Raw genomic sequence first — 17254 nt, 5'->3', positions numbered from 1 at the left:
AAAAAGCAATCCTATAAACTTTAACTAAAGAGAAACATTAAGTAGCGATAAAACACCAGTAGAGTTTACATCTTCGTTAACTAACGTAATGGGGAAAGCGGAACAGCTTGAAGTAAAACAAAGCGTACAAATTAATGTCAAGATACCCACCTTGAAATGTTGGAGGTAGAGAACGTCTTTGAAATATGTTTTAAATCTTTTTTTCCCAAAACTAAGCAATACTACTAATACAAATAAGCTTATACTAAGCAAACCTAAGTTCGCAATACTTCCTTGATATCCAACGTTCTAAATTAATTATGTCATTTATATGTTAGGTAAAGAAATAAAAGATTTATAAAACCTAAAAATAAATAACAGTTTCAGTAATATACAAGACGAATAAAGGAAATCGCACCTTAAGTAAGACTTGACCAAGCCCAGGTGTAAAATCTACCAAGAAAGCCTGCCAAAAAGCTCAATCAAAAATGAAACTTTGCAAAAAGCAATTAAGAACATTTTATACTTAGAACACCAAACAAATATCAATGTAGTTACAGTTAGTTTTCTTGTTTTCTTTGAAACTGAGAAGCCATTGGACCAAGAACGGTCCACAAAGGCGCTTTTTATTGTACAATTCAATATACAACAGAAAATCACAGAATGAGACAACAAGTAAATAACTGGTTTAATTTTTTGATATTGAAATTTAGCAGAAGAGTTTCAACTGATATGACGATTCTGATATAATTGACAGCAGGATCCAATATTTGTCAAATACCCGTCTCTCTCAGATCGCCTATATTATCAAAATAATAGTGCACACTTCCACAGGTTAGATTATTTTTTCGCCAGCATTTCTTTAAATTGCTAGAGGATTTACTTTTCAGTAGGAATGACGAACAAATTACTGACTATGTGGAACGACAAAATGTTACGAGACGTAGAAAAATCTAAATGACACGGAACAATTTCGTCTTTGCAAGTGTTTTTGAATTCAACGAACGGTACAGAATATCATCGTACAGATCCGAGTCGCTACTGATGAAGAGAGGAGCGCTATTACAAAACCGTACAAGAAAAGGGACTGCACTTTCGGCAATACAAACACCCTGGATTCCATTGTATAGCACTGACCGGATATGGTTGCAAGTATCACACAGGAAGGGATTTTTTATTTATTATTTGTACTCAACTGAACCCATTCACTAAATTATATATTTGTTTGTTCGTTTTCTCTCTAAAACAGATAGGTACTTTTGTAGTTTTTTGCTTGTATCATATCATTAGTAAGTACTATTAGTGAGGCCTTCTCCATTAAAGAAAACATTGGTGTTCGTTCATTGTAGTTCTTGTACTTAAATATCCTATTAGTAATATTATGAAATAGGCCCAAATCGGTGCTGATGACCTTCTTTACACGTAACTTTCTTCTTACTCAGATGTCTGCTGAACACCTTCTCCCAACTATTGTAATTTAATTTACAAAACCTATAACTGCAATTATTAAATGACTGTAATTTCTTATATATTACAATTAGACATTCTTACAACTCTATACTTTCAAGGGCGGATCCTAGTTGGCCATCGGGATGAAAATACAAGTTCGCTTATTTTGGAGAAAATAGAAGAGAAAATATTTTGTTTTGTAAAAGTCCATGGAAACTAAAACTATAAATCTGCTATCTATTGTAGTATAGATAGCAGTAGCAAATATAAGGACATATACTGTTAAACAAAAGTAAATGCTAATAAAAGACAAAAGTGAAAATTTTTAGTGTTGTTTGGTTGGTAAGTTCTAAATCTAAAATAATTGTGCTTACTAATATTAAAAATCTTTTACAAAACAAATTTAAAAATCACAATTAACTTTCGTTCATCATTCACTTCATACTCTGAGAAAATGTCTCCTAAAGTACAGTACTAGCTGTTGTGAGTTATGTATAAATAATAGCAGCCTTCCGTCCTAAATTTCTCGTCAAAAATGTTACAGATCGTCATAAAAGTTGATCATGTGACACTTCCAAATTGGTGGCAATACAAAATTGCACTTCAGATACCTTTTGATGAACGGTGGTTATGATATGTCTTCATCTTGAATTTTTATACATCGTACTAGTTCGAAAAGAGCATTTAAGTTTATAAAGTGGTTTCAACAATTCAGCCCACTATTCGAATAAAATTCGATTGCTGGCTAAGTTCTTCTATTTATTTTTACCTCCCTCTATTCTACATACAGTTAAACATTGGCTTTTTGGCGAAACTCACATTTTTGTCACACCTTACAAACCATTAGTTTGCATTAGTATTGCACTGTCATCGTCCTTCTCCTCGCATGAGCAATGAGATTATCATCGCTTGGTACTTATTTTAAAATGTGCTTTAATACTTGCTATAATTTCTTACTCGATATACTCCGCAATAACCAACAAACGATCATTTTTGTCACAACATGAACTATTACCGTCCATGTCCATTATTGTCCTCAAGGTCAATCAAAATATTTCATTATATCAGATCGAGCGAAACCTCATGGACCGATGGTGAACGAGTCCTGCAGTAAAGTATAACAGCGTCGTCTATAAATTAGACGAGAAGCAAACCGGGCTTATGGAAGTTGGTATGGTCACACCTGGCTCGCAGTAATTTCAATATTGGCAAAGTTATGCGATTTAGAGTGCCGCTTCCGAACACTTCGCAACTGCTATTTTCACTTGTAGTCCTCGGACCCGCCCAAACAAGCTTATACCTATCAAATTTCACATTTTGAAAACTATCTACAAACCCTCGTGCACATAAACGCACTCTCCTACAAATGTAAATTTAGCACGGTATAGGCCATGCAAGATGGTGAATGTGTATCTTATGAACTAAGTGTTCGATTATGCAGGAACAGTTATATTGGCAAATATGGGTTATATATAATATATATACATATATATACATATATATACATTTATATATATAATATATAAAATGTAAATATATATTTTTAAATTAATTTAAGGATCACATTCTTGAATATAACTGCAATATCATTAATATTTGGATATCTTTTCTCCCTTTTAGGTGTTCCTTTAATCATTGCCAAGAAGGCCGATCTTTTGATTGAATAGATGGCAATATATATAATATACATATATAAAATATATTATATTACCATGTAATTATATTTATGTATTGTTATGTTGTGTCATTTCACATTCAATTTTGAGAGTTTTGCCTTCAGACTAATAATTAAAAATAATAAATTATGTTTTCTCCTTATTTTGCATTTTATTCAGAACTTCTTAGCATTTGTCGACTATTCTAGTAAAATAGATTATTTGATTACTAACTCACTGCTGCGCAACGAAACAAGTGAATTCTTCCTTGTATATACCGACTGTTTCACTTCTCGTCAAATATTAGTTCTTCCCGAAATCTGAAATGCTTATTGTTTCCTCGTGTGTAGGAATATTTCCGGTCAACATTAGGACAGTCAGTTTAACTCAACCCAATAATTTTCCTATCAGTTTTTGAAAAGTTGTTTGATCATGTGATAATTGGAAGGAAATAAGTCAATTAACCCACGGCCTGAATGCAAACAAACCGCTTTGAACTGCCTTCAGGCGGAGACAACAGTATCGACATAAACGAAATAGATAATTTTCCGTTAATTTGGTGTATACCGGTAGAATACAAACGCGGGGTAAGTAGTCTGTTTGCTCCTGAACTACGTTGACGTGTTTATACATATTTTTATGGTTTTAACGTCAAACAGTTAATTAACGCTATTGAAAAGCAATTAACGCTTGAAACAAATTGTATTTGAAAGGTAGATCTGGCTAAAATTTAAGTTTAATACATTTTGTTTGTTGAATAATTTTATACAAACGAGATAAACCAGAGACATGGATTAAACATTAAACTAATGTCCAACATATTAAAAATAACAAAAGTTGTTATTTTTAAAATTATTATCTAGGTAAAATGAAATCGTTTAGCAGTTTATTGCAACATAAGTAATGTTAAAATAATTAAATTAAAAGATTTTAATGGTCGATAACAATTATTTTCATGTAAAGGATGTATTGAAGTTTCTAGTTTTTCAGGTTAATGAAAGTATAAATTTGTTTTTGACTGTAAATTTGTATTTTATAGTAATAAAACTAATAAAAAAATTGTTTTCTTTGTTTGTCTTAGATATTTTTAAAGATATTTTTTAACACAACCCACATCAAAATTGACTAAGCACCCATTTGTAACAGTACTGAATCGGCTTGTACAAAGTCCATTAAACTGTATAGAAAAGCTTTGGTCTTATCTTAAAAAACAACAAAAACAACTATTTACTGCTTTTCCATCACACCCGAGTTCAATTAGTGAATTATAGGCCTTGATTCAAGAACAATGGAATAAAATACAAACGCATTAGACTGAAAAAATAGTGCCAAGTAGAGTAAAAAAAGTGCTAAACAATTTTATCGACTAGGGAGGGAATATATTTTAAAGATACATTCACATTACCTGTTTTTCTCTGTACAAAACATTTAACTTAAGTTTCAATATTTTAAACAAATGTTCAAATATTTTAACTTCTGAAATTTAATAATAGTTTTAAAGTCCTGGTGATTGGACTTCTCCCTTATTTTTAAAATAAAATATATATTAAAGTAAAGTGTATTAAAACACTGACGTTCAAATCTTTTTGCAATATTGATTATGTGTATGTTATACACATTACATATATATGTAATATGCATTTACTACATGTACCTATATTTGTCAGTTAATTCTAAAGTTGGTACATCTCTCTCTCTCTCTCTATNGAAGAATGATATATATATCATTCTTCCTTTTTTTCGCTCTATCTTTCTCTTTCTGTATCTCTCTGTCTCTTTCACTGAGTCTCTATTTCACTCAGTCAATCTCTCTCTCTCTCTCTCTTTCTACCTGTCCCTTTCTCTCTTTATTTCGCTCTATCTTCCTCTTTCTGTATCTCTCTGTCTCTTGCACTGTGTCTCTTTCTTTCTACTTGTGTGTACGTTTATATTTAGCAGAAATATGGTGGCCAAGAACTCCGCCTCTCTTTCTCTCTCTCGCTACCTCTCTCTTTCGCTCTATCACTTTATTTTTCCTTCTTTTTCGCGTTATCTCGCTCATCCTTTCCCTTTTTCCATTTCACTCACTGTTTTTTTTTCTTCTCTATATATCTATCTTTATTTTCTCTCTCTCTCTCTTTCCCTTTTGTCCCTCTCTCTCAATAGTGCTACTACAATTTTAACCATTTATGGCCTAATGATGCCTTAGGGTATAAAACTTCAGCAATTTTATTAAATGGTTAACACGGGCAGAAGCAGCAGAACTGTGCCTGCCCTAAACTAAATATATCAGGGTATATCATTGGAAGATCGACTCCGACTAGTATACGCCACGCTACAGGTTCAGAGTTCGAATCCAGCCGTAGCACATGGCCTTTTAATGGGAAATAATATGAAAACTTTATGTAATGCGTATTAACCCCTCAACACCCACCGAGCAGTTCGGTGTTAAACCAAGTTAAACCTTCCCGTGTCACAGAAATTAATTTTCAACTTTTGCTTACTTAATTTTTGTTATTACAAATTACCCATCTCTAATGAGTAAGATTTATCAAGACCTATCCAATCTTTATAATTAGAAAGAACTTTATATGAACATACGTCACTATGTGGAATGCTTAAAAAATTACAAATTTACAACAACAACAAATTGTAATTACAAAATTACAATACATATTGTCATTATTGTTTGCAAATCTGTAAAACAAATTGATGGTTGATTTTTACACTAAGAAATGATTTCCCAGATATAAAAGAAACGTCGGCAACAAAAACGTTGTTTAGGGCGAGAGATTATCAGAATTGCAATCGTCATAGTTACAAAGGCAGCATACTATACCGGAAAAATAACGCAGCACTAAACCCACAAATAGGGAATCTTGGCCGTATCGTTTTATCACGCAACACTGAAGATGCAAAGTACTTCCTTGAATGCAAATTACTGAGGCTAATCGTTTCCTTTCCGCCGTTTCAATCTCCGCGTTTTGAATTTTTACATTCCTACCCGGATGGAAATGAACAAAGAAAACAACGCTGGAAGCCATTCGAATTATAGCTGATATTATAGCCCAACCCGGGGAATTTATTATACTGCTATGCTAGAATGCGGCGAAGTAATAATTACCTGGATTAATATCTTAATCAGTTTTCTGTTAGGTTTAGGACAGATTAAGCCATCAGCGTCTTTCCATCAAAGACGGTAAGACTCAGACGATCTTAAAAGTTGAAGAAATATCACAGGACGCATTACTTCACACAACAGTTAGCGACCTAACTCCAAGACAGGTAAGAGACATCATCAATCGTTCTCCACTCAAGAGTTACAGCACACTGCATGGCAGTTCATCAATTACTCATTCTGACTAAAAGATAAACTGTCTCATCTTATTAATTATCCATTCTGAATTTGATAAGTTCATTTTTCAGCAATGTACTATAAAAATCAAGTATAGTATTTAACATTTTATAATGATCTTCACATCAAAAACAACATTAATCGAATCCTGAATTTTTCAAATCCTAAAATTTCAAATTATAACGGACAGAACTGACTTCAGCTTCATATCTCCAGTCCATTAATGGGCTTCCTTTTATACCTTGGAAAAAAAACAGTCCAGTATTAAACTACACATATTTATCATGAAAAAAGACATGCTTACTTTTTGGAATTTAGACGATGTTACAATATAGATCATAACTTAATAATTTCACACAAGTTTTAGACAAAAACGGAATAGTTTTAGTTCATAATTTATCAGTGGCTATTTTTCCGCATTAATAATTTATTTATTACTAATAGTTTATTAAACTCGCTGAACATACAAAAATGTTACCAAAGCATAATGATGACGTAATTCAATTATTTGGCTCTGTATTTTTTAATTTGTAACAAAGTACTCTAATTTTTGTATTTAATATTATAAACTTAAAAGGAACGTCCAAGAAAACAAAGAGAATGTAACGGAGAGATTGGTAATAAAGATTTTTCTAACTGTGCATTTTGTATAAACTTTTACTTCGCACTCACATATTTTCCCCGCTTCTACCTAAACTAACCAAACCCGTTCCTAACGTTTACCCCACCTTACATTATCTCACTTTAACTCTAACTCTACCTAACTAAACTTTATCCGTTCCTAAACCTCATCCTATGTAACCTAACGTGAACTCAAACTGTTCCTAAACCAAAAATCCATCTGTATCATTAACCCTTCGAAACCTAACCTAACCCTAATCCTCTCTAACTTATTAAAACCCATGCGTACTCTATGGGAACGCGAAATCGATTACTCAAATAAGGACAAGCACATCATTTTTTGAGTCGAGTTCAAAAACATATCAATGCTAAAAAGTTACGATTTGTATTATGTTTTAGAATTTTAGCATGTTTCAAATTTCAAGGCTGTTGGCTCAGCAGGGAACTACATTAAGATAAAATGTATAAATATGTTATCTATTTAAATACGTGTAAAATCAAAATAATCGCGTTTTTTTTATGCTTGTAACGTTTGCCTTTGCTAATAAGCAAAGGTGACCGATATAGAAGTCAACTTTTGCCCTGCGTATTCCCTGCCGTCCGAATTTTTGTGTGGACAGCAGTTAAAAACTGCGAACGTTATGTTACAAGCAGCACAAATATTGACGAGTAACATGTACGTGATGTTTTTTAACATGAATGTTAGCAAACCTTTCTCTATTTCGCTTGCATTTAATTTTATGGGCTAAATAAAAGTTTTACAATATTTTTTTAAATTTTTAATAATGATAAGTTTAATTTTCTTAGATAAAACTGCTTTATACATTCACGTCTCAATCGTTTCTAATAATCACGCATCTTTTCTAAACATGTTATTGATGATCTCTCTCCATCTTATCTGAGATCGGTTCACCGCCCTATTCATAAGGAATCTCATACCTTATTCAATTACCCGTACAATCTCCAGCTTCAAAAGAGTATACTATGACAACCGCATATCATCCATCCTTTGTGCTGTAATATTGTGAGTTGTACAAAGGAAATGGACACTTTCCGAGGGTTGGTAATATTCAAAAAGCAAAATATATATTTAACCTGGTATGGGAACATTCAATATAAATTATTTATCTTGAATAATCAAAATATTAGGAGATTTATAACGCATGTAACAAATTTTATGTGCGTATACATGCGTGTTGATTTATATGTGCATTTTTTTACCTTCTCTTTTATTTGTTCTAATGTATAATGCACGGCTCTATTGAAATAGTGTTTAAAATAGTTTAAAATCGTTCACCGGATGCTAAAATGATTATTATTCTAAGGAAAATATTTATTCCTGCTATTATACATTTTTGTCATTTATGATGAAATGCACAACATAAGTGTAGTGTATGAGAGACATGCGTTCCCGATTTACTCATCGTCAACAAGACAAGAGGATCTTTAACGTCCGCACCTAGCCTATACGGCCTTATCGGACGTTTTGATTCTCAAGATGAGAGCTGACGCACTTCTGCATACGACGGAAAAGTGTTACCGCCGCAGCATTGGTGTAGTGGTGTCCCGGCCCCTAAGGGTCAGTAGCCACGCTCTCCGCTTGTCCACTCCGAATGGTCGGGCCTGCATTGTGCGTCAGGTCGTACGCCGCACGCAAGGGGCTAACGGGCCGAAATACATCAGCCCGTCCCCCCCCTCGCGTACTCCCTAGATAGAGAAGGCGACTCTATCTCTCTGAGTGTAGAGGCTCCTCCAGCGTAGAAACTTTCGGGAACGCCCCGACAGCGGTTTCGGATTATAAAGTGGGATTGCTACCCACCTCCTGTCTACGGTCAAAGGTCTCTTATCGAGCTCAGCCTACACCTGCTGCACGTAATCGAGGGTCGCCATAGGTCTAGCCTAGGTGGTCCGATCCTTCGCTTCCCCAAGGGTACCACGCCGGTCATACGCACAACAATGCAAAGCATACTCGAGTCAGAAACCGCCGATATCACTACCCTTTTCCAATCGCTTACTCACGCATTCGAGGGACTGTAGCATGATCATGACGTCCTCAACGCTTACATGCTGTCGTCCGGTCGAGGACCAGGTTTAATACGTTGGCCATACGCAAGCTTCACGAAAGGTCCCAGATAGAAGACAGCCTCTGTTTAAGTTCCCGCCAGGGGCGTCACCACAAGCCACCACGAGTCCATCCCAATGTGGCTCTGGGCTGGTTTTTGAAACGTTGAGTCACCCCGTGGTACAGATGGCCATACAACCCTCCCCCGTCTTTGCAGACAGGATCTGGTGCACTGGCCCTCGTGTGACTCTGCTAAGGCACCCGACGTCCCTGCCGACCCTGAGGCCGACATAAGACAGCTTGTGCTTTAGAAAGGTTGCCACGCCCTCTGGGCTGCACCATTATTTTGTGCCCGGATACCCCCCTTGTAACCAAGGGTTAGGAGGGGTCACAGGATAGAATGAAGGAATTCGGATTGAGAAACAGGGCCGTGGAAGAGAACACGAGGTGAGCCGTTTCGGGGTCTCGAGTCTCAACCACACTATACCACCCGTTGTCGCCGTGGTTCCACATAGAGTGGGCCATGGCTCCCAGGGTGGGTTGTATTAGAGACAATTAGTTTTAGTTTAATTTAAAGTTGTAGAAAAAGTGTATAGACTGGGAGGGAAGAAATGTGAGACAAATGGATCCCATTTCGCGCGGCGGACGTTGAGTCAGTCTTGTTCTAACGCTGGGAAGAAGATAATCGCGGTCGTCTTGCGTTTTGGGTGAGTGTCTTGTGTTTTGTCCCTCTCAGGCTGAGTAGTTTATGCAATCCTATTCGTAGAATAGTTTTGGGGAACTGTAACACCTGTAGAACTGTACCTGCCCTTACTGTAAGTTTATGGGAAATCTTGGAACCTGCACTTGATAGGAAGCCCTTTGTACCCTTATTGTATAATCGACAGGGAACAAATTCATTTATGTAATTCCTTTAAAGATAATAAAATATTAGTACAATAAGAAGTAGTTAATTGTTTTCCGAGGGCCAACCTAACAATAAGCACAATGTTAATAACCTGTAGATAAAAAATAAAACACAAGAAGGATACTATGTAGGGTGGGTTGGTATCAGATACACACTATTGCCTTATGGTTTTGTTTACTTTTCCCAGTTCCTTACATCAGTTATATTGTAGTAATTCCACTTTCAAGTTGTAGAAAGTCATTGGCTGTTCTTGTATTTATTATTATTTTTTCCAAGTCATCTTCATTGTGTGGTTGCTACGCGTTGAAATGTAATATAAATGGCAGTTCCCTCGTTGTAATTGTACAACATATAAACGGTGTCATCGTTGAATGCAGTCTCGTTGTAAATGTATCTATCACTCCCCTAAGTTTTACCGCGTTGTAAAATGTATTTTCTAGTTTTAACTGTGGTTTTTTTAATTAAGAGTTGATTGTGTATGGTACCTCTAGGTTTCAATGCTATGTTTCTATCATGCCACCACAAGTCATATGTTAATTGTAAAAGAACAGTAAATGAATTTCTCGATGTTTTCAATGAAGCCGGATTTTAACCCCTTTTCACCTGGGTTTGTAATTTATCCATTGTGTCTGTAGATGGCAAAAATTTTTCAGAAAAGGCTTCCACCTATGTGGCTCTGCCGTTTCACAAATAGAATTTTCCATGACTAGTGCTGAAATGAATCGATGAATGGACTGGAACTTATGGATAATTTCAGTTGATAATCGGCTTTGATCCCCATAGGATTTTTCCGTACGTATAATCTTACGTATTCAATAAAATGTTTGTTACTGCCTCTTCGAATTACGTACCAATGGTCATCCCTAATAAAAGATGGATTATAATGCATAGTTAATCGTTTTCGTTTTGATATCCAATATTAATCGGTTTCCTTTATTCTGCAAAAGTATGTACGTCGTTTCTTAATTAATATGGAACTTATATATTTGTACTAAACCTATTCAACATATCTCGCAATAATTTTTTTTAAATTTCATAATAATTTTAACCAGTAGATAAAGCTTGTATTTGCGTCTTTGATCGGGTAAACCAATTGACTCTGTTTCGAATGAAATCGTAAATAAGTTTGACTTCCTTTCAATTTCAAAATCAACCCCGAGCGAAAGAGGGACACTGTTTCAAAGGAGGTAGAATATTCAATTATGAAGAAATTACCAGATATTTTACCAGAAAATATGTCTTGACTTTTTTCTGTCTTAAACATATATTTGTTCAATAATTTGTAAATAAATCAATCGAAAAGCAATCAAAACGATTCATTTATTTGTCGTAATAATTTTCCAACCTAATATATTTGATACGAGTTTTGTTTATTTTTATGTTTGACGAAATTCTGTAATTTGTTGGTAATACTTTTCTTTTAAAGTATTGCCTATTTAATGAGAAGTTAGGTAGAACTGGATATTGGAAAACGAAAGAGAAAGATAGACAAATTTGTAAATACAATAAATAATTAGATTAATAGAAAGATATATAGATAGAGAGATAGGCAGAGGTATATAATATAGACAGACTAGACAGGCATACAAATGGAAAAGGGATAGACAGACAGCTTAACCCTCGATGAGGATTAAGTTTATGTGACCTTTCTTAAAAATTACCACATCTCCATAACTTCTCCGGAGTGAAAATTTTGCAGGGATATGTCGCTCTCCTGTTCTTCCCAAACCCTCTCTTACGTCAGAAGATCTCAAACAAAATCTTGACTTATCCGAAAGCAAGATCTTGTTCAGACCAATTGACGTTATTTCTTGCAACTTAGCCTGTGCCTTGTCAGAAGTTCTGGACCACTGGCGGGCCTTCCCGCACGTAATCTAACTTCTGAAAGTCTTTGCCTTACTGTGCATAAAAATGTAACCCCATGGTGACTTGATATATGCCTTCTTGAGTATCCTCCAGAATCTTGGTAGCTATGGAAGACACTTCAGACGGTGGTTGTGGGAATGTTAAACACCCTGGCGACATACCCTCGACTTCTTTCGTCTTACAACAATGCTATGATTCTTCCGAATCTGTATCACTTGAAACCCTCACTCAAACATATTTGCAAACCACCGGAACGTTACAAAGAAGTTAATTAAGGTTTGTGGTTGACATATCCCTGACATTTGAATTTTCCCTCCTTTTTGCCATTTTTCAAATGTCGTGTAATCCATTTGATTCTCGAAAATGGGGTTGAGATGGGAAGTTAGTGTCCGAGCGGATCGAAGTCACTATAGCTCAAGTGGTAGAGTAGCGGCGTATCTAGCCGAAGGTCGTGGGTTCGAATCCTGCTCGTGACATTGACTTTTTATCTCAACTAAAAACCTTAATTAATTGAAAAATATTAATTGTTTGCTTTACAGAAAAACCAACAAAGAAGGGATGACTTTCAAAGATTTACTTACAAAATTCAATTGTAAACACAAGTGGGAGAATTTATTTTTTTAAATTAAATTTGTTTACTCTAATCCTATAAACCGGACGAAATGTTGTTATAAGATAATCAATGGAGGATTGTTTAAAAGGTAAGTAAAATATACCCCGAGCTGCAGAAATCTAATGCTCATTGATAAAGAAGCAAATCAATACCACACTTACAATTACTACTGAAAACTTCGAGATCACCCATTGTGTTACATTACATATGAAGAAGAAGAAAAAATAACTTTATTCTGGGACTGGTGTCTCCTAAGAATAATATACATGAAATGAACAAAGTAAGTTCCTTCTATGAAATTAAAAGTAAAATGAAATAAAAATCTTGCCGCAATATATACAAGTAAGGCAAGCCATAAGAACAAATAAAAAAATATTAAACAAAAATATCAAATATTAACGTAAGGTCTCTGTTTGGAGGGAGAGGACATGACTATACAGGTGGGCTGTAAAGGAGGAAAAGGAGGCAGCGTGATGAAAAGAAAGGGGATGGGAGTTCCAGAGTTTAGCGGCTCGGATCAGAAAAGATCTTTCGAAGGTAGGGTTGTATGTTGCGGAAGGATAAGGTCGATTGGAGATGAGCGGGTGTTACGAGTGTGATGTGAGAAGTTGAATTGGAGGGAATGGGTGATGTGTGTGTAAGGAGGACGACAAGTGTGGATGGACTGGAAAAGAAAGCAACCTAGGAAATACTGTGCACGGAAGAAGGGGTAGAGCCAAAAAAGTTGGGAATACAACCTCGACACCCGTGACCCCCGAGGGGTGTCGAACACGAATCTTACGCAACAATTCATAATACGCTCCAATCGCGGGTTCCCCTCCGAGAGGCCACCATATGCTTAGTACGTTTTGGATATAAATTGTAAGCCCTTTTTTTCGAAGGGTTTAGTGGCCTATATAGAGAAATTAATGTGGTTTATTCATGACCTTTTCCAATCTTTGAAAATTATGGCAAGATCCAGCCTGAAGTCCATCTTCCTATTAGTTGGTGTAAAATTTCGAATATAAATGTGAAGTGATGATTGCAAAATTACACCTGTGGTTCATTTGCTTGATAAATGAATTTATTTTTTTTTCTTTCACTGTTAGTCAGCATTTTTTAAAACTCATTTCTAAAGTTTTTAAGCTTATTTAATTTAATTTTCGTTGTTTTCTAGCCCTTTTCTGTTAATTCATTTTGTTTTACACTGACTTCAGACTTATTTCAACATAATGTGAATTGATTTTAGCTGTCAGTTTTTAACATTAATTTATTAACTGTTTGGCTCTTTTGTTCAGATTGTATTGTCTTTGTTTTTCTGTTTACATTTTTCAACTTTTTAAAATTAATTTTAGTAGGTTTAATCCTTTTTCAGCCTCTTTTCAACTACAGTTGTTTATTATATACTGTTCTCCGACTTATTTAACCTTAATTTTGTTCTAAATACAAACATTTTCAGACTATGGTAAAATATTGATTTATTTTATTATGTACCAATAATTGCCAATTAGTTGCTTACGATTTTGTTCCGCAGTACCACATGAACGCCTGAACCAAAAATGGATCTTCAGACAGCTGTTTCTGAGGATTTTGAAGCAAAAAGTTTCGACCGGTACGAAGATGATGACTACCCTACACCCCCACCGACTCACCCGAGAAAGAAAATTAATTCTGTAAAATACTCACTGAAATTGATCAACACCGTCAACACACTTCTAGGCATCACGTTTTTGTTTACGACGGTTATTTTGGTCGTGAAGAGAGAACATAGCTACTTTTTTGTCCAGAGGGAGACTAGCCGTGTGCTAAACACTTTCATGGTAGTGAACGCAGTCGTCGTAAATTTGTACTCGATCATTGGAATCGTCATAATCGGTCCGAAGGTGAGAAAAAGCGCTGTATTTCTTCTCGCGTTGTCCGGCACAGTGCTATTCTTTGGCTTACTTCTCGTCGGATCCCGTCTTCCATCAAACGAGAGGTTGATGCGGGAATCTCGCTACGCGATGTACGAATCTCTCGGAGACTATTCGAACAACAAAGTGTACAGGTTCCTGTGGGACTACGTGCAGTACAACTTCCACTGCTGTGGCGTCTTGACCTACAGGGATTGGTGTAAGGACAGCGATCTCACCAACTGCACCATTGCCGACAGCTGCGGTTTCTGTAATTCGACTTCTGAAGGAAGAACATTCAACGGCACTGCACAGTTGTATCACGTAACGGGCTGCCTGGCAAAAGTAAATGTCTACTTGGTGAATGCCCTCAATTTTTATAAAAGTCTTAACTTTTTGATGATCTCGCTTCTGGGACTGTCTGCCCTGCTATCTGTAGCAATGTTTTTTCGAAAATTCAAACCCAAAGAAGAAAAAGAGTTTAGGTACAAATGATATATTACGATGGTAAATATTATTCATAAATGAGAGCGCTGTTCATGCTATCTTACACCAAATAGAATGCCTTTATATATTTATGACTCTAATTTTAGAAATAAATAGAGAAATGTTTTGTATCAGAGTTATAAAAATTTTATTTCGAATTTTCACATGATGTGCTCCTCACGGTAAATGTGAAATATTTAGTCCCACTTCTTGTTTTCGTAATGACTATTTTCATTTTTATCAACATGAAAAACTGAAAATTTTAACTTTTTCTACTAATTATTCAGAAATCGTGAGATGCGGTCTGGTGTGATGTAGGTTTAGAGTGCGCTCATCACGACACGCAAGAATGACACAATTACACAGAAGACAAACACTTTGAGCCCTGAAGATGATCTCAATAATGATCGAAACGTTGGCACGATAAAGAAAATGTTTTTCTTTACTGCATCTCACGATTTCTGAATAATTATCGATTAACGGTCACTAATCACCACACAAACTTTTTCTATTGTTCATTTTTGAGGTGGCAACTCGAGTCATTAGATGTTTGCTGCTTTATACATTTCTTTTTTTTTAGGCCTAATTACAACCAAGAGGAATATTCATTAAAAAATCAAAGAACAAATTTATTTTATGATTATATGCGAACATCATTACAACATTTTCTTTTACAAAATCAGAAAATTTTCGATAGCACAAAATTGCCCTTATCCCTGATTTTTAATGCAAAATTATGATATTGAAGGCTGATATCAATTATGTTGAGGTAAACATTGGAAAATTGTCATAAAAACTTGCTGATATAATAAATAATCGTAACATGTACGGATGGAGTAAAAAGGCTTGAAGATGAGAAAATTTGTCTCGATTCACGAATAACAAAGGTCCCAGGCCTAGAGCTTACATTGTTGTTTTCATTGTTTATCTGTAATCATTTAGTATCCTTCGCTAAATAGAGTTGACCGATTGTAGCCCAGCATTCAGAGAGCAATTGTTTAGTGTGCGCCATTCAAAGTTTCGAGAAAACAAATTGAAGTGGTTGAACTGAAAGAATGAAACGTTAAATCCACTCAGAATTCCGACTGTCATTGTATTCTATTGTTGCTTGGTGGCCCATTGTCCAGCGAGGGGTTCCAAACGCGTAAAGAAGGAATTAGCCATTTCCGCCGGCCGAAAAATGACAAACACCGAGGGGCGTGTATTGTCGTCCGTAATTGTCTCGCGTTTTATAATTTAAAAGCAAAAAGAATTTCGGATTGTTTAAGTGAAAGAAAGAGGGAGGGGTGTTGTTGGTTCGTAGCGGCAGTGTTATAAAAGAGGGGTCGTTTGGTTTATGGCGTAATGCGACATCAAAACCGAGGTAATTCTGGCAAACCGGCGTTAAAAAGAGCTCGTAATCTCGTTACAAAGGATAGATTTGTTTTAATTTCTGACGGTTTTATGGCTTTTTAGTCCGATTATAGTGAATTGCACGTCAATCACAAGCAGATTACATCCCTATCCTATGTCTCGGTATCAAGGGGAATAAAATTTGTAAATTGACAAAACTACTCAAAGTTTTAAACTTGGCACGCAAATTGAAATTCCCGGGACTGGTAACAAGCCGGCGATATACTTTCCAAGATCATATATATATAAATATAGAATATTTTTGACCTAAAAACATACCGTGAACTAGCAATTCAACAAAATAAAGAATACACCGAAAATAAAAGAAAATGACAATAGGTTTAAATCAACAATCATTACCCTAGAGATGAGACCTGCGTATTTTTTAAATAAGAATGTTGAGAAGAAAGGCTAATAACCTCATCATTGTTAAAATATTACTCGGGAAGATAGATAGATAGAGAGTAGAGGGATAGATAAAAATAGAAAGAGAGAGAGAGAGAGAGAGAGAGAGAGAGAGTGAGATACTTAAAAATGGATCCTTAACTAGTGAAAATCCTTTTGGTTAACAACCCAAGGAAAACACGCAAAACTCGGAAGAATTGTTGAAGGGTAAACGAAATAAAACTAGGATTCTGTTAATACAGCTGGCTGTCCTGACGCTTAAAAAGGCAAGGTACCGGATAGGTGTGCTGACAAAAGATATATTGTACAAATTTTGCCAAGAAGAGGAATAAACTAAATCAAGTCTGTGCATTCCAGTTTTATGACGTTTAAAAAAAAATCGAAAATGTTTTGTGAAGAAACTTCTCAGATATTATCTTTTTCGTCAAATTGCATGCTAACCCTACAATCCAATTTGCCTCATCTATTTTCGAATACCTTTTCTCTCCACCTGAAATATTTATTTAAAATACTGAGCCTCCCAGATGACTGTCTGCCTAAAATTATATCTCTACAGATAATTAGAAGAAAATCTCCTTGTTCAGGCTATGGCTCTCTCTTCCGCAAAAATGTTC

The 17254-nt window shown here is 35.4% G+C and overlaps 1 protein-coding gene across 2 annotated transcripts; it reads left to right on the top strand.

Moving 5' to 3' along the window:
• Positions 1-10539: 10539 nt before the first annotated feature.
• Positions 10540-14922, top strand: LOC106660981 (tetraspanin-9-like). Of its 2 annotated transcripts, XM_014384065.2 has the most exons (3): positions 10556-10799; positions 13925-13930; positions 14000-14922. In XM_014384065.2, exon 3 carries the CDS (start codon positions 14025-14027, stop codon positions 14850-14852), a length of 828 nt encoding a protein of 275 aa, XP_014239551.1. In that variant the 5' UTR covers positions 10556-10799; positions 13925-13930; positions 14000-14024; the 3' UTR covers positions 14853-14922. The 2 variants fall into 2 exon arrangements, with proteins under 2 accessions (XP_014239550.1, XP_014239551.1); XM_014384064.2 differs by lacking the exon at positions 13925-13930 and having other exon boundaries at positions 10540-10799.
• Positions 14923-17254: the final 2332 nt, after the last annotated feature.

This window comes from Cimex lectularius, unplaced genomic scaffold (genome assembly GCF_000648675.2).
Source record: "Cimex lectularius strain Harlan isolate CLEC.00 unplaced genomic scaffold, Clec_2.1 scaffold65, whole genome shotgun sequence".
NCBI classification, from domain to species: domain Eukaryota; kingdom Metazoa; phylum Arthropoda; class Insecta; order Hemiptera; family Cimicidae; genus Cimex; species Cimex lectularius.
This window is presented reverse-complemented; position numbering and strand designations above follow the sequence as displayed.

What these genes read in the sequence shown, in the direction of transcription:
- LOC106660981 (XM_014384064.2), top strand. Translation starts at nt 14,025, where the DNA reads ATGGATCTTCAGACAGCTGTTTCTGAGGATTTTGAAGCAAAAAGTTTC.